The sequence below is a fragment of the Myodes glareolus genome, chromosome 2, assembly GCF_982192425.1.
Source record: "Myodes glareolus chromosome 2, mMyoGla1.1, whole genome shotgun sequence".
Classification (NCBI taxonomy): Eukaryota; Metazoa; Chordata; class Mammalia; order Rodentia; family Cricetidae; genus Myodes; species Myodes glareolus.
In genome coordinates this window covers 118,622,043-118,644,182 of record NC_142027.1, presented here as the reverse complement: position 1 = coordinate 118,644,182, position 22,140 = coordinate 118,622,043, and the positions used below count along the sequence as shown (strand labels likewise).

General features: G+C 45.7%; 1 protein-coding gene across 4 annotated transcripts in view; it reads left to right on the top strand.

Annotated features, from left to right (window-relative positions):
* Positions 1-22,140, top strand: part of Glt1d1 (glycosyltransferase 1 domain containing 1) — a 75,134-nt gene that overhangs the window by 34,876 nt on the left and 18,118 nt on the right. For 3 of the 4 annotated variants that reach the window (XM_048433688.3, XM_048433689.3, XM_087903616.1), the window contains exons 7-9: positions 4,988-5,083; positions 6,092-6,141; positions 21,457-21,500. In XM_048433688.3, the coding sequence (XP_048289645.2) occupies positions 4,988-5,083; positions 6,092-6,141; positions 21,457-21,500 (190 nt within the window). Of the gene's footprint in view, positions 1-4,987; positions 5,084-6,091; positions 6,142-6,425; positions 6,805-21,456; positions 21,501-22,140 lie in introns of those variants that run through there. The other variant, XM_087903617.1, reaches the window with a different exon arrangement.

Genomic DNA, 22,140 nt, shown 5'->3' with positions numbered 1-22,140 from the left:
TTTTTTGTTTTTTTTTTAAGTGTTCATCTGTCTGAAACTGAGCTTTCTCTCTGTGGGCAGGACATACAAAGTTCTCTGAATTTTCCTTCTTTCTTCTTCCCCTCCCTTCCCCCTTTCACTATTTCGAGAAGAAGAGCAGGCATGGAATGCCCTCGTCTGTCATTCTCTAATTTAGTTTCCTGAATTCTCATTACATTTAATCTCCAGCCCAGGAAAAAGATTTGAGAGGCGCAACGGATATAGGATTAACTCTGTCTCCCTCCAGGGTCTTCTGGGGCAGGAGGCTCAAAATCAATTTAGAGAGTTGGGGGTGTGCACTTTAAGAAATAGCAAACATCAAGGCACCTTGCCCATAGTCAGTCTGAAGTATACATTTTTATTTTATTTATTTTCATTTAAATAACTTATCTTTGAGACAGGGTCTTATGTAGCCCAGGATGGCCTTACATTTGGTGGGTAGCTGAGGATGACCTTGAATTTCTAATCCCCCTGCCATTGTGGGTAAGCATTGTCATACCTGGTTTATACCCTTGGGTGCAGGGATTTCTCCAAGCTAGACAAGTCCCCTACGAATTGTTCTGTAGACCCATCTATTAGATTGCTGAGGCAGCTGAAAGACAGGAGCCCGAAGGAGACAGGATTCTAACCTTTCAGTAGACAGGACTGTGTTTATTGGTGCACACAGTTGGGGGCAGACTCCTGGAAGGGGACAAAGGGCAGAAAGAATTGCATGGCCTAGCTCACATTTCCTTCCTGAAGTCCCTGCCTCCCAGAGTTGCCTGCTCAGGTGACACCAGGTCTCCCAACAGATGGTCAAGCAAGGTCCAGCAAGATGATCTGTGGCCTTATAGGAACGCTGTTTCAAGGACGAAGAATTCTATTAACATTCACCTGGTCTGAATGTGTGTGTGTGTGTGTGTGTGTGTGTGTGTGTACACTTTCAAGTTTTTTAAAATTCATTTTTATTTATGTGTGTACGTATTTCTTTATGTGGATATGGTACCATGTGCATGCCTGGTGCCCACAGAGGCCAGAAGAGAGCATCAGATCTACTGGAACTGGAGTTTCAGGTGGTTGTAAACTGCTATATGGGTGGTGGGAACTGATCCCATGTGGTAGGAGCATCCAGTTCTTTTAACCACTGGGGTCTGTCTGGCCCCCACAGTATGTTTGTCATTGTGTGTAAGCACTGCACGTGACACACAGGCATCATGGGTTCACAGATGCAATACGGTGCATATCTTCCTATAACTTACAGGTAGCATCTTGTGGGAATCAGGGATGAGGTTTACGGACCAGCTTCTTCCCAGGGCTGTCGTTCTAAGCCATCCAGGTCCCAGACAGTACAAGGCTAGGTTTCCCCAGTACTTCTCAGCTGGGCCAAGAGGTGTTCAAGCAGTTCTTCTGAGCAGGTGACCCATGTGAGCAGGAAGGAATGAATGTCCTCAGCACCTAAGTCACACAGGTGTTAACCAGGTACCACGTCTCCCCAAGCAATTATGTGAGCTCCCGGAATACCATCTTGGTGCAGCATTTGGCGTACCTATTTATAATTTTCTCCTAATTCAGTGAGAACACTTTCCCATCCTGGGGGTCCTCGTGGCTCTCCCACTGGCTGCCTTTCCTTCTTCTTCCTCCCATGGATCTGAACACATCTCTACATCAAGGGTGTGAGCAGATTGGAGTCACGTTTCACTCTGGAGCTGGATGGCTTGTCCTGTTGAATATATAAACTCCTGTGTATGTACACATGCTGTATATCCATCTATGTGGCAGTGTGGTGTATGTAGGTCGTGTGTGTGAATACGCAGATTTTGTGTGCTGGACTGAGACCTCTCCTTTAGCTCAGGAGCCTCCTCCTTGTTTTTCCCATGCATAGAATTATAGTTCCTTTGAAATTAATAAGCACACTTTTGGAAGGCAGTTTTGATCTCCGGCTGAAGGCAGACTTTCAGTCTGAGGCTCAGGCACACATTAGCAGCTCTTCCCTGGGAATCAAGGCTTGGGCACCCTTCTCATCCTGACCTTTCCTCCCTTTAGATTTTATTAAGGAAGATAGCTTATCATTTATTAAAGACAATCGCTTGACTCCTGACCTTGGATTCCGGTGCCTGAATTCCAATTCTCCGACCTTGCGTCCACACTTTCTCCGTAGCTTCTGGCTCAGACTTTAGCCAAACGAGCACTCACTAAGGTTTATCTGCTAAAATTAGTTAGGAAATTCAGAGTATGGGGGGGGGGGGGACATAGAACCCTCAACACAACTTAGTGGTAGTGAATTAAAATTCAATTCAGAGACTGTAGTAACTTTTTAAACAATATATTAATTATGCATATGACATTATGCATTATGATATTTTGATACATAGATAATGTTTTATTATTTATTTATTTTATTTTGGTTTTTTTGAGGCAGTGTAACAGCTCTGGCTGTCCTGGAACTCGCTTTGTAGACCAGACTGGCCTCGAACTCACAGAGCCTCTGCCTCTCCCATGCTGGGATTAAAGGCACGAGCCACCACTCCCTGGCCATGTTTTATTTTTTTAAGATTTTATTTTGTTTTTATTTATGCATGTAAATCTGTGTGTGGACGCACGCAGTTGGGCGGAAGGCTTGAGGAGGCCAGCAGGGGGCATCGGCTCCTCTGGAGCTGGAGTTGCAGACCCTTACAAGTGGCCTCATGGGCGCTAAACTAAATTTGGGTCCTCTGCAAGAGCTGTAAGCACTCTTAACCATCATGCCATTTCTCCGGCCCCAGCATATGAAGTTTCTTGATCACATTCCTTCTTTCTGAATTTTCCTTCTTTTGTATGTTCATTCTTTCTTCATTTCTCTCTCTCTCTCTCTCTCTCTCTCTCTCTCTCTCTCTCTCTTTTGTTCTGTAGCCCATGCTGGTTCTTGAACTCAATGTGTAGCCTACTCTGACCTCAAACTTGACATTATCCTTCTGGTTTAGGCTACTTCTTACTAGGACTGAAGGCATGTGCCATCTCACCTGGCTTAGTGTGTGTGTGTGTGTGTGCGTGTGTGTGTGTGTGTGCATGTGTGTGTATGTATGTGTGTGTGAGTGAGTGTGGGGTAAGTGTGAGTTATCAAAAGGTGCTCAGGTGTGCAAGGCAAGCATACTACCACTGAGTTGCCTGCCCAGCCCCCAGAATTGCTTTTAACGCTTTTCTAAGACAGGGCTGGGAGTCTTCCCTGTCAATGTGATTCTGTCCAGAGTCATTCTCGCTGTTCTCTTTGCTGACCATGTCCCTCCTGCACTGAGCTACATGTATGACACAGACCCCGTTTTCATTCTCAAGACTTAGGTAAGTTCAGAAAATGGTTTTCATGAAACGGAAATCGACAAATGCCCATCCTCGGGAAGACAGCCTTGCCCGTGCCTGGTTTTATGGCCAATTACAAAGGCTGCAAACCCTGATATTTTAGACTAGCTTTTTCTGCTGAGTCTGTTAATAGTTGCCTTCAAATCAATTATCTACCAGTTGCCATAAAACACCTCAACATCTCCTGGTCTCAAACAACTATGGCCCTTCCTCATGATTTTTGTGGATGTGAACTGCTGTGGTTTGTGTCTCAGCTGGGCAGCCTCTGTCTGCTCCGGGCCCGTCAGTGCTGTCCCCTCCTTGCTCACATGTGTCTGATACCCAGTGTCACCTCTGGTCTGGGACCTCACTCTGCCATAATGAGTCTCTTTATCAAGTCTTTTTTCCCCATAAAAGTGGTATGGTCAGATGACCAGGGAGTGATAAGGCCTCTCACAACCAAGGTTCAAAGGTCATATATGGACATATTCCTGCATTTTGTTGGCCAGGAAGGCTCACACCCCATCTAGAGGTCAGGGGTGAGGAAGTCAGCTTCACTTGTCGTGAGAAGAGGCACCAAGCGTAGTGTTCACTGCTGGTCCTACATCACAGATTTGGCACTCCTAGGCCTTCTTTGTATATTATTATTGCTGTTGTTGTTGTTATTCATATGAGTGGCTCTTTTGCCCTTACTTATGTCTAGGCACTACATTTGTGCAGTACCTATGGAGGCCAGAAGGGGGCACCAGAGCACCACATCCCCTTGAACTGAAGTTACAGATGGTTGTGAGCTTTGTGAGCTACCATGTGGGTGCTGGGAACTGGACCTGGGTCCTCCACAAGAGCAATCCGTGTTCTTAACTGCTGAGTCATCTCTCCAGCCCCCTTCCCTCTCTGTTTTTTTCAAAGCTATACAGATAGCTCCATTGGTAGAGTGCTCGTCTAACATGCAGGAAGGCCTGGGATTGATCCCAACATAAACCGGGCATGGTGGTATGTGGCTGTAGCCCTAAACTTAAGAGGTGGAGTCAGGAGGATCAGAAGTTCAAGGTCCTCCTCAGCTACATAACAAGCTTGCAGCCTGCCAGGACTCTTATAGGAGACACTATCTCATACGCTACACACGAGAAACAAAACAGAAACAAATGAGAGGGAAAAAAAAAACAACAAACCATTCTCTACAAACATACGTCTACTTTTAGAACGGTTGCAGTTTTCTGAGGTATGGTTGACAAATCCAACTGGCACATACCGAAAAAAATAACAGGACGACAAGACGGCTGTGTGTGTTTTCTGTTCCCGGGGACATATGCTCATACCTAGCGTGCATCTGTGAATTCGTGAGGATGCTGCATCAAGGAACTCACACTTTTCTCAACTGGAACTGTGCCCACGTCCTTCCTGGGACTGCTCAATCCCATCACTAGTGGCTGGGCAGCTCTCCCAGGCCCCGTCGCTCCCTCTCTAGGGCAGAGACCTTGCATTTCACAGGCAGAGTGAAGCTCGGGTTTAATCTATGCATGGAGAAGCTCATGTGTAGTAAGGCAGTCAGAGGACACGCAAGGGCTCAGAAGGCCAATGTGGGGACCTCTGGTCTGCAGGCCACAGTGATGTCACCGCTGCTGCGTAGCTGTATTCCCCCACCCCCACTGACGTGGCTCCCGCTCTTACGTTGCAGAGATTGACCAAAACGCAGACAACCTGTACGTGTTCCTGGTAATATGTGGACTCAGGCCTGTGAAGGACCCTCTGTACTTGGTAGACGCATTCTCAGGTATTTGGTCCAGTGTCTCCCTTCCTTGTCGTGTGGATTTGTGCATAGAGATATGCCTTGCTTGGTCTTGTGTTCTTTCTGGATGGCCCCAGCTGGCCATAAATGCCCAGTCCTCCTGCTTGAGATTCCTAAGTGAATTTCTGGCATTACACCACGAGCCATCTTGCCTGGTGGGACCACTTTTCTTTCTTTCTTTCCCTTTTATTTTTCTCTTTGCACATAAGCAGAACTATTTCTAGATCATCACTTTGGAAACAGCCAGAAGGGTAATTTATTGGCTAACTATCTCTGTGTAGACTTGCAACTTCAGTATGAAGGATGGTGGAAAAATTGGAAATAATTATAAGGCTAAAAGATTTGTTTAAAATCCTACCACTTTTAAAAAAAATATGTTTTTATTATATATACAGTGTTCTGCCTGCATGTCTGCCTGCATGCCAGAAGAGGGCACCAGAACTCATTACAGATGGCTGTGAGCCACCATGTGGCTGCTGGGAATTGAACTCAGAACCTCTGGAAGAGCAGCCAATGCTCTTAACCCCTGAGCCATCTCTCCAGCCCCTTACCACTTTTTTTAAAAAAAGTAAAGATCCCCTTATTTTTCTGTGTTTGTATATGATGTGTGTGCAGTGCCTGTGGATACCAGCAGAGGGCCGTGGGGCTGCCCCACCCCAGAACTGGAGTTACAAGCAGTTGTGAGCTACCATGTGGGTGTTGGGAACCAACTGTGGATTCTCTGCAAGAGTAGCATATGTTTTTAACCGCTGAGCCATTGCTTCAGCTCCCAAAGAAACAAATCTTCGCGTAAACACATACAATACTACACATGGGCATTCTAAATAAGTGAAATCAATCCTGGTTAGCATGGGTGAATGCTTAAAGACCTAAGAGCACAAACCATGCTGTGGAGAAATTTGTAGTTAAGCTGAGTTGTTTTCTCAGCTGTGACTTGAAGCCACGTTAGGTCCTTTATTTAAAATCTTTTTTTTCTTTCTTTTTCTTCCCAAGAATGGCATCAAGAAGAGCCCAATGTTTACATGATGATTGTAGGTCCTGAGGTGAGTCCGTGTGCTATGAATTTCTAGCTGGTGGCTGCTTTTTCCTACTGATTTTGTTTTCTTATTTGTGTGTGTGTGTGTGTGTGTGTGTGTGTGTGTGTGTGTATCAGAGAGAGGAGATCAGGTCAAAGTTAAAGATTATAGCTGCTGTTCACCTTTATGGCCGACTTACTGTAAAGATTGCAATTACTTCAAACTAATTTACTGTTGCAAAGACTAATTAGATAATTTTTATGGGAAAACTGGTGGTTCATTTAAAGAGAAACTTATTTAAAAATATATAGGCCAAACTCTATGTATGGTCCGAAGTATTTTGGAACCCTTTAACTGCTCAGACTGTGACTGCAGAACTGCTCTGGAACCCAGCTTCAGATCAAGCCACTGGCCTCTATGGACTTTCATTTGCCCCAAGCACTTTGGAAAACAAAGTCTACTCCATGCTCTTAGCCCGATGGGATCTGCCTGGCCATTACCACTCAGTCTTCACGTGGCTTCTGTTCCTGACTTCCCACTGTGTATCTTTCCCTCCAAACTCCTCTGCTATAATCCTGTCTTGCAATGTGCTAAGATAAAGTCTCTGGGGCGGGGGGAGACTATATTAAGAGGATGAGGGAGCCTTCATCAATGTGATCAGTGCCCTTATAGAAAAAGCCCTAGAGAGTTGCCCTGACTTTTTCATTGCGTGTGGATGCAGCAAGAGGCCACTACCTACAAACCAGCAAGTGCAGCTCATGAATCGCTCAGCCTGCTGATGCCTGGATCCTGGCTTCTAGCCTCTGAGACTCTCTGCCGCGTGTGGAGGTCCACCCAAGTTATAGTACAGCGCCAGTAGTGTATCCGAGCTACGGCTTCAGTCCTCTGTGCTGCTGAGTGGAATTCTCACCCGTGCAGGGTGAGCCGCCGCTTCCACCACCTTGTTTTGTTAGGCCACCTGGTGAGAGGCCGGCTGGGAGTGTTTGCTAACCGACACCAACAGAGAGGGCATCCACAAACCTAGGAAACCAATGTACACCAGTCCATCTTGGTGAACCATGGAGGTTATTGGTGTCACTGGCAGGACCATGGGTGACTCAAAGGCAACTAGTGGCAACACCAAAAGCCCCATCCAGCCTGTGTGATGATGCATCCTGGGGCTTCCTGCCCAATTTGCAGACAGTTCCCCTGAAGAGTCTCCTCTTCCCTGGCTACCGCTTCCCTGCTTCTGGGACCTCAGGGGGCTCAGTAAGCCCTGCGACTTCGTTGTGTCTTTCTTAAGCCTCCCACCTCCATCCAGGAGGAAACAGAGTCTCCATAGCATCAATCAGCCGGCCTCACTTTCACTCACTAGTTTAAAAACTCGCCCCCAGATCCTAGTGTCTACTTTTGACAACTTCTCAGAGCCTCGTCCATTTGTCTTGTTTATCCTAGCGCCCTGTGGACCTTCCCAGCACGCACAACCGTTCTCTGTATTCTTACAGCCTTTGGGAAGAATTGTGTTTGCCTAGAATGAGGCCAGAGATGCTAATAAAGACAACCAAGATGGGGGAGGGGCTGGTAAAATGGCTCCGTGGGTGAAGTGGGCGAGGGTGCTTGCTGCTAAGCCTGTTGGCTCGATTTCAGTCGCAGGGATCCACATGATGGCTGGAGAGAAACAATTTCCAGATGTTGCCCAGTGCTACATGTGCGGCCCAATTTAAAATATACATACATACATACATGCACAATCAAGGGCTAGAATCTGTGCAGCCATGTCAGAGCCCATGGTGAGAAGAGACCTCTTGTTAATCTCATGACATAATACGCAGTTCAGCATGAGAAGTCCCACAGTCTTCAGAAAAATCCCCACACTTTAAAAGTTCAATGCCTCTTAACGGTGGCTTCCTATAAAACTCAAAATAAGTTACACACTTTTTATTTCAAGAGGGGAGAACCAGGGCATAGCTAGAATCAGACCAAAGCAAAGCCAAACTCCAACAGTGTAAACCGTTCAGTGTCTGACATCTGGGACTCTGAAGACCTAAGTCACAAAATAATCCCACACCAGTTTGGAATTATGATTAATACAAGGGTTATTTATTTAAGGGGGAAAACTTCCAGATCACTGTCCTAGACAACAGCCCTTGGCGCGACCAGGAACAGAGTCTAGCAGCCAGAAGTGGGAGCCCGAAGCAAGAGAGCTGGAGCACACGGCTACCTGCTGCTTTTTAAAGCAAAAGAGACCACACCCTAGTGGGCTGGTATCTTAAAGGCTATTGGCTGAAGGAGCAGAATGTGCTCCCACAGCAGAACTCCATCATGAACCAGTCCCAGCCCTCTGGTTCCGCCACCGCAGCACACACTGCCTGTCCTGCAATGCTCAGGGTAACTCCACCCCACATCCGTCACTGCCCCCAGTGGTCACTCCATCATCCGGCATCTCCAGTGTTCTGACATCACCCCTGAAACGAAGGCTTCACCCTCACCAGTGATCTCTCCCATTGCCAATGCTCAGCTTCTCTCCTCAAGCCCCTCAGTCCTGGGGTCACCCATGCAAGCGAGGCTGCACCTGGACCGGTTATCTTCTTCCTGGTCTCCCTTCAGGGACTCTCCCTCTGCCCCCATGACATCAAGCCTCAGATTCTCTCCTCGACCCCTTCAAGCCTGAAGCCTCCGCCACAGCTGCAGCTATCACCCCACCAATGACCTCCTGACCTACCTGAAGGAACTCCAGCCCTGCCGGCCGTAGGTTCCTCTCACCCTCTGCACCCTCAAACCAGGTCCACGTAGGGTATTTCCACGCCTTCCTAAGTTTGACTGCCCGTTTGAGGTGCAGCCTTCTGAACCACTGCTTCTGTGTGCCAGCCCCAAAGAAATACCTTCTAGAAGATTCCTCCTGAATGGTGCTGGTCTCTCATTAACCACAGCTTAATTTTCAGTCCCAGCAAACGAGAAACCAGGCTTGCAATTTAAAACATCACACGAAGGAGCGGCCCTGATAGGGTCTCTGAGAAACTCCCAAACTCCCCTCAGATACCCATAAGCCAAGTCTGTGCTGCTCTTAGCATTATCCTCCCGCCTTATACAACAGCTGCCCACCAAGGCCCGAGGACTCAAACGCCCCTTCAGCCCAAAGCTCCCAAATCCTTCCATCATCCTCTGCCAAAACAACACGGTCAGCTCCATCACGGCAAGATGCCACTCTCTGATACCAGCTGCCCCCCCTAGTTTGTTTTCTGTTCCTGTGATAAACACCATAAGGGAAATCAACTTAGACGGGGAAAGGCTTCATGTGGCTTACAGCTCACAGTCCATCATAAAGGGGAGCCAGGGCAGGAACTCAAATGGTACAGGAACCGGAAGGCAGGAACTGAAGTAGCGGCCATGGAGGAATGCTGCTCATCGGCTTGCTCCTCCAGGCTTGCTCAATTTGCTTTTTTTATGACCCAGGCCCACCTGTCCAGGGGTGAAACCACCCGCAGTGGGCTGAACCCTGCCTACATCAGTCACCAATCAAGAAAATACCCCTCAGACTTATCCACGGGCCAATCTGATTGGGGCGGGTCGGTGGCACTTCCTCCCGAAGCCTCCACAATGGCTTCTCCTGAGATGAAATTCCCCAGGGTCCGGACTGGCTCAGGTCGGGTCCTTCTCAGATGCTCTTTTCTGACCTCTCTCTACAGACTCATTCTTTACCATTTCAAAACCTCCACACGTCTAAAATGGTCACAGTCAAGTGCTCAATTTATCATCACTCTGAGTCTGGAACAGGAGGCGATTTAAGCCATTTTGTTCTTGACTTTTGAGTATTTGCTGTGCTGTTAGGGGCTCACATGCTGATAAGGTGAGTTTGCCAAGTGGCTAAGTGTCAGGACACATTAACATCTTGTTTCAATGGCTACAGCGTACATTAAGACCACCCCACCCCACCCCCAAGCCTCCTGGATCTTCCTGTCTGGACCCTGATATGAGCGCACTTTCTTCTGGTCCGTTTCTGCCTCTGCTCTCTGCAGAGCTGGCGTCTCCATAAGCACTTGTGGTGTAAGTGGGATGCTTGCTGGGCTTATTTAGCTTTTCTAGGTCATGGCCCCTGCCTCTTTGCAAAGTTGCATCAACTTGGCTAGATCATGGCCCAGGAAGCAGACCCCCGCTATTACTAGGGAATTGCTGCGTAGTTTGGCAGTGACTACGGCTGCCTTGTAGCCCCAATCATGCCGCGGACTCTGGTGAAGATACCGAGTAGGTTCATTCACGTGCCTCTGCCGCAAGTACCCAAAAAGGTTCCCAACTCAGAGCATGCCAGAGGACATCCTATGAGCTCAATGGAGAAATCATGGGGGATGCCGAAGAGTCTTGAAATGAGCACAATACGCCTCATGGTGATAAATGTCACTCAAGGGGAGAAAAGAGCCCCCTCCCACTTTGCCTCTTAGGCCTGGCTAGTGTTCCAGGCTCAGGACTCAGGAGAGGGTCAGGCTGTTATTTCATAGGGACAGGGCCACCATGTGAGAGGTCACTCATCAGACCCTATTCAGTGGGGGAGAAGTGAGGATGAGCCATGGGCAGGCAGGATTTATCTCACTTCTTAAGCATATGAATGTTTGGCCTGCATTATGTATGTGTAGCACGTGGGTGTCGGGTGCCTGCTGAGGTACCATGTGGCTGTATGGTGAAGGATGTCATGGCCCTCATTGACTTCGGGGACAGCTACCTAGCTGCTCTTGCGTTAACCAGGTGCCTCAGTTTCCCCCATCTGCAAAGCAGGAATGACTGAGACAGCAGTCCCTGCCTCCCAGTTCGCTCGGAGTGAAAACCTGAGCAGTCGTTGTCTTTGGGGTAGTGTCCTGTGGCCACAGGGATGGTAGGGACGTTGTCACCAATGGTCCCTTTCTGTTCTGACTGCCGGGATCCTGTTCTAGCTGCAGGGTGCTCTGAGCTCGGCTTGGGGTTTTTATAACGCTCCTTTGATCTCTCAGTTTCCCCAGTTGAGAGAAGCACGTGTTCCTGCTCACAGGGCATCTTGCACAGTACCTTTCCCGGCTCTTTGATGAGTGCACTGGAGGCCAGAGCGTTTGCTTTGGGCACGACAGCTTAATGACTTTGCCCAGTAACTTCTTCAGTGAAGATTATTTCCTCTAAGCCCGAGAGAGTTGAAACAATATATTTTGTTAGGAAATAAACAAGCTTAGAGGGAGGAAATGAGAATTTTTTCTCTGCTGCTTTCAATGTTGTTTTCCCTTTAAGAATTTCATTAAGTAACAGCATCCCCTCTTCCTTTGCTCTTTATCTCGTGTTTTGTTCCACCCGGCTTCACTAAGAGATTTGAAAATGAACTGACGTGGAAAGCAAACCCAGCGAAAGCCAGCGCCAATTGTAGTTTCATCTTAAGGCTCGCTCTTCGCTCCTTAGCTACGCTCCGGCTTTGCATCTCAGCCGGCTCAGAACACGGGCTTGTTTGCTTGACAAATCATCTTTCCCCGAATCGTTCATCATGAGAGCCAAAGCATGCTCATAAAGATGAAAAGATGACCTGGCTGATGTACCTAACCCGCATACGACGTTAACGTGAAAAGTAGTGTGGAATGAAAGGCTTTCGGTTGTTTGTTGATTTTTATTTGTGTGTACGTATGTACATGACATGGTGCATGTGTCTAGAGGTCAAAGGACAGCTTTCTGGGGTGGGGAGGATGGGGCTGTACCAGGGATCAAACTTAGGTCATTGTGCTCGGCGGCAAGCACAGTTGTCCACTGAGCCATCTGGCCAGTCCAGAAGGAGGGCTTCATGCGAGGGTTGTAATAAGATCTAGTTGCTTAGGATACTTGGAGCCTGAGGCCTCGAGAATGGGAAGTGGAAAGGGAGTTCTCATGCATGGGATGTTCTAGTCACTGCATGGGATCCAGGGAAGGAGATGGAGGTGCAGAGGAAAGAGGCAGAGCTATCGTAGATGGAGATCCTCCGTGGCAGGTAGCAGGATAGTTGGGGAGGAGGTGGTTCTTCTAGTCTGGGTAGTAATGGGGATTAAAAGCATTTCAAAGATACTCCATCCTGGAGGCTGACTCCTGGAGGCTGGGACACAGGTTGACGGGGGGGAGGGGGTAGGATAGTGAGGAAGGTGGCAGAAATTTCATGGGCCTTTCTCTCTCTCTCTCTCTCTCTCTCTCTCTCTCTCTCTCTCTGTGTGTGTGTGTGTGTGTGTGTGTGTGTGTTTGTGTGCCTGCCTGCGCATGTGCTTGAATTAGTGCATATTCCTATGTAGGGCCATCCACCTTTTGTTTTGAGACAGAATCTGTCATGGTTCTGGGGCTCACAGACTAAGCAGACTCTTCAGGAAGGGTCAAGTATCTCCTACTCCCTATCCCCCAAGCTAGAATTATGAGCATACACTATAATACCTTGATTTTTAAGGTTTAAATCACACACACACACACACGCAAGCACGCACGCGCTCCCCCCCCCCCACAGATTTGTATCTGCACACAGTGTGTGTGTGTGCAGATACATAATCACCACTTGAGTGTAGGGGTTCATGGGGGCCAGAAGACAGTGTCCAGATCCCATGCAACTGGTGTTACAGATGATGGTTTTGAGTGTTACCCAATATGAATGCTGGGAACTCATTCTTCTGTAAGGGCAACAAGTTCTATTAGCCACTAAAGCCATCTCTCCAGCCCTGACACCTGGCTTTTAAAAATGTGGGTTCTGGGGCTTGAACTGAGGTCTTCATGGTTACAGGGCATTTACCAACCGAGCCATCTCTCCAGCCTCTGTCCCTCAAACTTTTTAGGATGCAATCAAGCAGAACCAAGGGAGCTTAACTTGCAATCTGCCCAGATGGAAACACTGGTCCAATGGCTTTCCTGCTCTGGGACTCTGGTGAAGTTACACAACCTCTCTCCGGCCTCCTGTGTGGAAGTGTTTGGTAGTGACATTGTTGCTAGAATCAATTTAACAACTGTAAAGGACTTGACACATGTTCTTCTGGCTTAAGTGGCTACAGAGTATTAATTATATTGATATGATGTAGCCCTTCAGATTCCGAGGCATGTAGCGGCCCCAGGGACATCAGCAACCCTAACGGGGACAGCCCTTTGGGATCTTGGGCAGGCATCTGAGCAGTCAGAAGGATTCAAGGAGCACCATACAGCACTTCTCTCAGGAGAAAGTGAAACCGAGTTCCTGGAAGAAGGCAGTCTATCACCTGCCATTAGAAGTGGCCATTCTGACGTTTGCTTTCAGCTAGGCAGCATGCTTGTAATTCACAATGGCTATTGGCAATGTGTAAATGAGAACAGAATGAGAACAGGAATTGGATCTGCTTTCCTCACAGCCCAGCCGGAGCCAGTGTCGGGAGGGGCTGCTGGCACCCTGTATTCCTGAGCTGGGTTCACACCCTTGCTGTGTCTTTGAAACAATGTCTAGGATTTCAAAAAAAAAGTTAAAAAAATCTTTTTATTTTTATTTATGTGTTGCATGCAGATGTCATTGAGCCACCTCTCCACCTAAAATAAGTCTTTTAAAATTTTTCCTCTTTCTTTTTTCTTCTTCCTTTTTTTTTTCTGAGTCTGGATCTCATTATGTAGCTCTAGATGACTCACTGTGTAGACCAGGTTTGCCTCACTCTCAAGAGAGACTCACCTGCCTTTGCCTCCCAAGTACTGGAATTAAAGGCAAGTGTCACCATTCCTGGCCTCTAATTTTTTTTCTTATTTATTTATTTAAAGAATTTCCACTTCCTCCCCTCCTCCCAATACCCTCCCGCTCCCCCAACTCCCTCTCCTCCTCCCTCACCATTCCCAAGAGCAGTCAGGGTTTCCTGCCCTGTGGGAAATCCAAGTTCCTTCCCCCTCCCTCCAGGTCCAGGAAGGTGAGCATCCAAACAGACTAGGATCCCAAAAAGCCAGTCCATGCAGACGAAACAAGACCCAGTGCCATTGTCAATGGCTTCTCAGTCAGCCCCCATGTCAGCCACATTCAGAGAATCCGGTTTGATCACAAGCTCGTTCAGTCCCAGTCCAGCTGGCCTTGGTGAGCTCTCATTCGATTAGTCCCCTTATATCAGTGGGTGAACGCACGCTTCGCGGTCCTGACTTCCTTTTTCATGTTCTCCTTCCTTCTGCTTTTCATTTGGACCTTGGGGGCTCAGTCCACTGCTCCAATGTGGGTCTCCGTCTCTATTTCCATCCATCGTCAGATGAAGGTTCCCTCTGGTTCTGCTTTCCTTGCTCACAATCTCCCTCCCTCTGCTTCTCATTTGGACCTAGGGAGTTAAGTCCAGTGTTCCAATATGTGTCTCTGTCTCTATCTCCATCCTTCGCCATATGAAGGTTCTGTGGTGACATGCAAAATATTCATCAGTATGGTTATGGGCCAAGGCCAGTTCAGGCACCCTCTCCTCTGCTGCCCAGGGAACAATGTGGGGACCTCTCCTTGGGCCTGGGAACCCCTCCAGAATCAAGTCTCTTGCAAACCCTAAAATGGCTCCCTTAGTTGAGATATAAACTTCCCTGCTCCCATAACCATCCTTCCTCCCTCCCCCATCCCATTCCCCCAAGCCATCCCCAATCCTCCCCCTCTCCCCTCTCCCTAACGATCTCCCCTTACTTCCACCCCTCACCCCCCATGCACCCAAGTTTACCTGGCAATCTTGTCTACTTCTAATATCCAGGAGGATAACTATATGATTTTCTTCAGGTTCACCTTCTTATTTAGCTTCTCTAGGATCATGAATTATAGACTCAAAGACCTTTAACTATGGCTAGAATCCACTTATGAGTGAGTACATACCATATTCGTCTTTTTGGGTCTGGGTTACCTCACTCAGTAAAGCGTTTTCTATTTCCATCCATTTGCATGCAAAATTCAAGATGTCATTGTTTTTTACTGCTGAGTAAAACTCTAATGTGTATATGTTCCACACCTTTTTAAACCATTCTTCTATTGAGGGGCACCTAGGTTGTTTCCATGTTCTGGCTATTACAAATAGTGCAGCTATGAACATAGTTGAACAAATACTTTTGTAGTATGATAGGGCATCTCTTGGGTATATTCCCAAGAGTGGAATTGCTGGGTCCTGAGGGAGGTTGACTCCCAGTTTCCTGAGAAACCACCACACTGATTTCCACAGTGGCTACACAAGTTTGCATTCCCACCAACAATGGATGAGTGTTCCCCTCACTCCACATCCTCTCCAGCATAGGCTATCATTGGTGTTTTTGAGTTTAGCTATTCTGACAGGTGTAAGATGGTATCTCAAAGTGGTTTTGATTTGCATTTCCTTGATCGCTAAGGAGGTTGAGCATGACCTTAAGTGTCTTTTGGCCATTCGAAGTTCATCTGTTGTGAATTCTCTGTTCAGTTCAGTACCCCATTTTTTAATTGGGTTAATTAGAGTTTTAGTGTCTAGTTTCTTGGTTCTTTGTATATTTTGGAGATCAGACCTTTGTCTGATGAGGGGTTGGTGAAGATCTCCCAGTCCGAAGGTAGCCTTTTTGTCTTACTGACAGTGTCCTTTGCTTTACAGAAGCTTCTCAGTTTCAGTAGGTCCCATTTATTCATTGTTTCTCTTATTGTCTGTGCTACTGGGGTTCTACTTAGGAAGTGGTCTCCTGTGCCTATATCTTGTAGACTACTTCCCACTTTCTCTTCTATCAGGTTCAAAGTGGACAGATTAATGTTGATGTCTTTAATCCATTTGGACCTGAGTTTTGTGCATGGTGATAGATATGGATCTACTTTCATTCTTCTACAGGTTGACATCCAGTTATGCCAGCACCATTTGTTAAAGATGCTTTCCTTCTTCCATTGTATACCTTTAGTTCCCTTGTCGAAAATTAGGTGTTCATAGGTTTGTGGGTTAATATCCGGGTCTTCTATTCAATTCCATAGGTCGACTTCTCTGTTGTTATGCCAATACCAAGCTGTTTTCAATACTGTAGCTCTGTAATAGAGTTTGAAGTCAGGGATGGTAATGCCTCCAGAAGTTCCTTTATTGTATAAGATTGTTTTGGCTATCCTGGGTTTTTTGTTTTGCCATATAAACTTGATTATTGTTCTCTCAAGGTCTGTGAAGAAGTTTGATGGGATTTTGATGGGAATTGCATTGAATCTTGATTGCTTTTGGTAGAATTGCCATTTTTACTATGCTGATTCTCCCAATCCAAGAGCAGGGGAGGTCTTTCCATTTTCTAGTATCCTCCTCAATTTCTTTCTTCAAAGACTTAATGTTCTTGTCAAATAGGTCTTTCACTTTCTTGGTTAGAGTAACCCCAAGATATTTTATGCTATTTGTGGCTATCGTGAAAGGTGATGTTTCTCTGATTTCCCTCTCTGCTTCTTTATCCTTTGTGTATAGGAGGGAAAATGATTTTTTGGAGTTGATCTTATATCCTGCCACATTACTAAAGGTGTTTATCAGCTGTAGGAGTTCTTTGGTAGAGTTTTTGTGGTTGCTTATGTACACTATCATATCGTCTGCAAATAACAAAAGTTTAACTTCATCCTTTCCAATTCGAATCCCCTTGATCCCCTTATGTTGTCTTATTGCTATTGCTAGAACTTCGAGCACTATATTGAAGAGGTATGGAGAGAGTGGACAGCCTTGTCGTGTTCCTGATTTTAGTGGAAAGGCTTTGAGTTTCTCTCCATTCAATTTGATGTTAGCTGTCGGCTTGCTGTATATTGCTTTTATTATATTTAGGTATGATCCTTGTATTCCCAGTCTCTCCAATACCTTTATCATAAATGGATGTTGAATTTTGTCAAATGGTTTTTCAGCATCCAATGAAATGATCATATGGTTTTTTTCTTTCTGTTTATTTATATGATGGATTACATTGATAGATTTGCGTATGTTGAACCAGCCCTGCATCTCTGGGATGAAGCCTGCTTGATCATAGTGGATAATTTTTCTAATGTGTTCTTGGATTCAGTTTGTCAGTATTTTATTGAGAATTTTCGCGTCGATGTTCATGAGTGAGATTGGCCTGTAATTCTCTTTCTTGGTTGTGTCTTTGTGTGGTTTTGGTATCAGAGTAACTGTAGCTCCATAAAAGGAGTTTGGCAATGACTCTTCTGTTTCTATATTGTGGAATACATTAAGGAGTATAGGTATTAGCTCTTCCTGGAAGTTCTGGTAGAATTCTGCATTGAAACCATCTGGTCCTGGGCTTTTTTTGGTAGGGAGATTTTTGATAACAGCTTCTAATTCTTCACGACTAACAGGTCTATTTAGATTGTTCACCTGTTCTTGGTTCAACTTTGGTATATGGTACTTATCTAAAAAAAAAATGTCCATTTCTTTTACATTTTCCAACTTTGTGGCATATAAACTTTCGTAGTAAGATCTAATGGTTCTCTGAATTTCCTCTGTGTCTGTGGTTATGTCCCCCTTTTCATTTCTGATATTATTAATTTGCATGTTCTCTCTCTGCCGTTTGATTAGTTTGGATAGGGGTTTTTCGATCTTGTTGATTTTCTCCAAGAACCAGCTTTTTGTTTCATTGATTCTTTGGATTGTTTTCTGTGTTTCTATTTTGTTGATTTCAGCCCTCAGTTTGATTATTTCCAGTCTTTTACTCCTCCTGGGTGAATCAGCTTCTTTTTTTTCTAGCGCTTTCAAGTGTGCTGTTAAGTCTCCAATGTGTGCTTTCTCCGTTTTCTTTAATTAGGCACTTAGTGCTATGAACTTTCCTCTTAGCACTGCTTTCATAGTGTCCCATAGGTTTGAGTATGTTGTGTCTTTATTTTCATTAAATTCAAGGAAGAGTTTAATTTCTTTCTTTATTTCTTCCTTGACCCAGGGGTGATTCAGTAGTTGACTGTTCAACTTCCATGAGTTTGTTGGCTTCTTGGGGGTAGCATTGTTGTTGAATACTAACTTTAATCCATGGTGATCTGACAAGACACAGGTGGTTACTAATATTTTTTTGTATCTGTGGATGTTTGCTTTGTTACCAAGTATGTGGTCAATCTTCGAGAAGGTTCCATGAGCTGCAGAGAAGAAGGTATATTCTTTCCTATTTGGGTGGAGTGTTCTATAGATGTCTGTTAAGTCCATTTGCTTCAATACCTAGAATAATTCTCTTATTTCTCTGTTAGGTTTCTGTCTGATTGACCTGTCCATTGGTGAGAGAGGTGTGTTGAAGTCTCTCCTACTATTAGTGTGTGTGGTTTGATGACTGCCTTGAGTTCTAGAAGAGTTTCTTTTACATATGTGGGTGCCTTTATATTAGGGGCATAGATATTCAGGATTGAGACTTCTTCCTGATGAATTGTTCCTGTTATGAGTATGAAATGTCCATCTCCATCTCTTCTGATTGATTTTAGTTTGAAGTCGATTTTGTTAGATATTAGAATGGCCACGCCCGCTTGTTTCTTAGGTCCATTTGCTTGGAAGACCTTTTCCCAACCCTTTACTCTGAGTAGGTGTCTGTCTTTGTGGTTGAGGTGTGTTTCTTGTAAACAACAGAATGTTGGATCCTGTTTTCATATCCAATCTCTAAGTCTGTGCCTTTTTATAGGTGAATTCGGTCCATTGATATTAAGTGATATTAATGACCAGTGGTTGTTGACTCCGGTTATTTTTTTTTGGGGGGGGGTAGTGGAGTGTATATTTTTCCCTTCTTTGAGTTCTGCTTGTGAAGGGTTGCTAGATGCCTGAGTTGTATTGTAGGCGGTGTTAGGAATGTTGGATTCCTTGGGTTGTGATATGCCTTCTAATACTTTCTGTAAGGCTGGATTTGTAGCTACGTATTGTTTAAATTTGTTTTTATCCTGGAATATTTTGTTTTCTCCATTGATAGTGAACGATAGCTTGGCTGGGTAAAGTAGTCTGGGCTTGCATCCATGGTCTCTTAGTTTCTGCAGTACCTCTATCCAGAACCTTCTGGCTTTCATGGTTTCCATAAAGAAGTCTGGTGTAAGTCTGATAGGTTTACCTTTATAAGTTACTTGATCTTTTTCCTTTGCAGCTCTTAATATCCTTTCTTTAATCTGAATGCTTTGTGTTTTGATTATTATATGGCGAGGGGATGTTTTTTTCTGATCCAGTATATTCGGTGTTCTGTATGCTTTTTGAACCTTCATAGGAATATCGTTCTTTAGGTTGGGAAAGTTTTCTTCTATAATTTTGTTGAATATATTTTCTGGACCTTTGATCTGCAATTCTTCTCCTTCTTCTACCCCTATTATTCTTAGATTTGGGTTTTTTATTATGTCCCAGATTTCCTGAATGTTTTGTGATGAGAATTTGTTGGATTTGCTGTTTTCTTTCGTCAGAGCGTTTATTTTCTCTATGGTGTCTTCATAATCTGAGATTCATTCTTCTATCTCTTGTATTCTCTTGGTTATGCTTGTTCCTGAAGTCTCTGTTTGTTTACCTAGATTTTCCATATCCAGCCGGTTCTCAGTTTGTGTTTTCTTCATTGCCTCCATTTCAGTTTTCAATTCTTGAACTGATTCCATTACCTGTTTGATTGTTTTTTCTTGGTTTCCCAGGGTATCGTTTACGAATTACTCATTTCTTCAAACTTTTTGTTATATTTCTCTTCCATTTCTTTACTCATTTCTTCAATCTTTTTGTTATATTTCTCTTCTATTTCTTTAAGTGAGTTATTCATACCCTGTTTAAGAGACTCTATTGCTTTCATAATGACACCGTTTTCCACTTCTTCCGGAATAGGGTGTTCAAGTCCTTCTGTTGTAAGATCGCTGGGATCTGGTGTTTTCATGTTGTTTTTCAGATTGTTGGAGGAATTCTTGCCTTGGCGCCGCCCATCTCTTCCTTCAGATGCTCTCCAATGGCTCTTCACTCCGCTGGGTCTTCTACGGGCTTGTGTGGCGGGTCAGGAGCACACTTACCCCTCCATTGTATCTTCTGCTACAGGATCAGTGCCACTTGCTGGTCAGAAATCTCCCTGCCTTGGCCTCTAATTTTTTTAAAAAAATACATTTCTTTACATATTTATTTTGCAGGAGGCAGATGTGCCACGGTGCACGTGAGTCCTCGAGATCCAACTCAGGTCTGGTTTGATGGCAAGCATCTTGACCCACTGAGCCATCTTCATCTTGCTGACTCTAGAATTTTGTGCTGAAGAAAGCTTTTTCTATTGTTGCAAAAGCGTTTTAGCAGTCAGGCGGGAGACACTGAGGGGCCAGTCTGCCTGATGTAGTTTGTCAGATGTCTCAGTGTAGGGTTTGTGGCAAGCATCAGAGCATCAACAAGCTGGACAACCAACTCTACAGCCTCGTGGAAGCAAACTGACCTTGAACTCCAGAGCCAAGTCTGACCTTGAACTGTTCTCCCGCCTCCACCCCTGAGGGCTGTAACACAGGTGTGCACTGCCACGCCTGCGCCAGCTCCTGGATTCATTTGTGTTGCTACCTAATTTAGCCCTTTCTCTTTGTGTCTGAAATTATACTCGTGTGGGCAAACACATTTTCGTTATTCATTGGTGGAGGGGGCACGTCCTTGATTTGCAAGCTGCATTTCTGAGAAGGCTCCTCGGTAAAAACAAACTTTGATTCCATGAACTACTTTGTCAGAGGCTTACTAAGGTTTCCCCTGCATCCTCTTGATTGCTTTTATGACAGATTCCAGCTGCATCATTTAAGGAAGCAAGCCTTCCACTGAAGGATTGGACACTTAAATTGTCCTGTCTGTAGGAATGCTCCTCTGTCCTTTAACATCCTGAGGTGTCCCTGCACTCAACCCTCACAGAAGTTGGCACACACAGTCCAGGCGCTCCCTGCTCCTTCCTGTTCTTGTCCTCATTGTGTAACTGCTAGACTTGGACTGTTCCTCGGCTTTTTTTCCCTATATTCATCCTTTCTGAACTACTGGGTGGGCTTTGAGCCTGTTACAAGTAATACTCTGTAGACTCGGATTTAGGTCAGGCTCACCCCAGCCCTGGGCAGGGTCTTTTAAATATCCAAGGCTGGCCTGGAATTTGCCATGCAGCGGAAGATGAACTCCTGATCCGTCTGCCTCTTTCCAAGTGTGAAGAGTAGGGGTTTTCATCATCACACCTGTTTTACACAGTGTTGGGGATTGATCGAACCCGGGGCTTTATGCATGCTAGTTAGCTGCTCCATCTCCTGGTGTCCACCTATAGGGTCAGGATGTAAAAATCCTGTGTGTGTGCGTGTGTGTGTGTGTGTGTGTGTGTGTGTGTGTGTGTACATGCCATGGTGCATATGTGGAAGTGAGAGGACAATTTTGGGGAGTCAGTTATCTCCTTCAACCGTGTGAGTTTCTGGATCCAGGTCCTCAGGCTTTTACAGCAAGGGCCTTGATCTGCTGAGCCATGTGCCAGCCTGAGGGTCAGAGGTTTTAAGTGTTTCTTGTCCCTCTCTTTTTCCAGGTGGATCCAGCATTTACAAGGGAAGTGAAAGACCGGGTGAGGAGGTAGGCATGGCCGGCAGGTGGCGTCTTGCACACTAGGAATCGTAAATGGCAGATTCACGAGTCCCACCTTGCCCATGGCAGACTCTGCTCTAAGCAGGTTGCCAGTACTGCACCCTTTAATGTTCCCTATGATCCCTCAAGGTCGTGCTTTGGGCCTCAAGGTACAGGCTAATAAATGGATGCACTCAAAGTGTAAGGTTCCCTACCTCCCTAGTCATCGGCGGAAAGGCCAGAGCAAACCATTTTGTCTCACTGCATAGCCCAGGCTGGACTGGAATCAGAAGCCTCCTACATGGTGGGGTTCTACGTATGTGCCTCCATGCCTGAAGACCACTTGATACTGATGACACCGGCAGAAAAAGAAAGAAAAAAATTTAAAATAACAAATATTTAGGGACAGATGAAGACTCAGTTGGTTCAGAGCCCTGGCTCCTTGTGTAGAGGCCCCAGGTTCAGTTCCCAGCATCCATAGTGTGACTCAAAATCACCTATAATTCCAGTTCCAGAGGATCTGATGCCCTCTTCTGGCCTCTGTGAGCACTGCAGTCACATGGTTCACAGGCATAAGGGCGGGCAAACACTGATGTTTATAAATCAGTCGGGCTCTGGTGGCTCACGCCTTTAATCCCAACACCTGGGA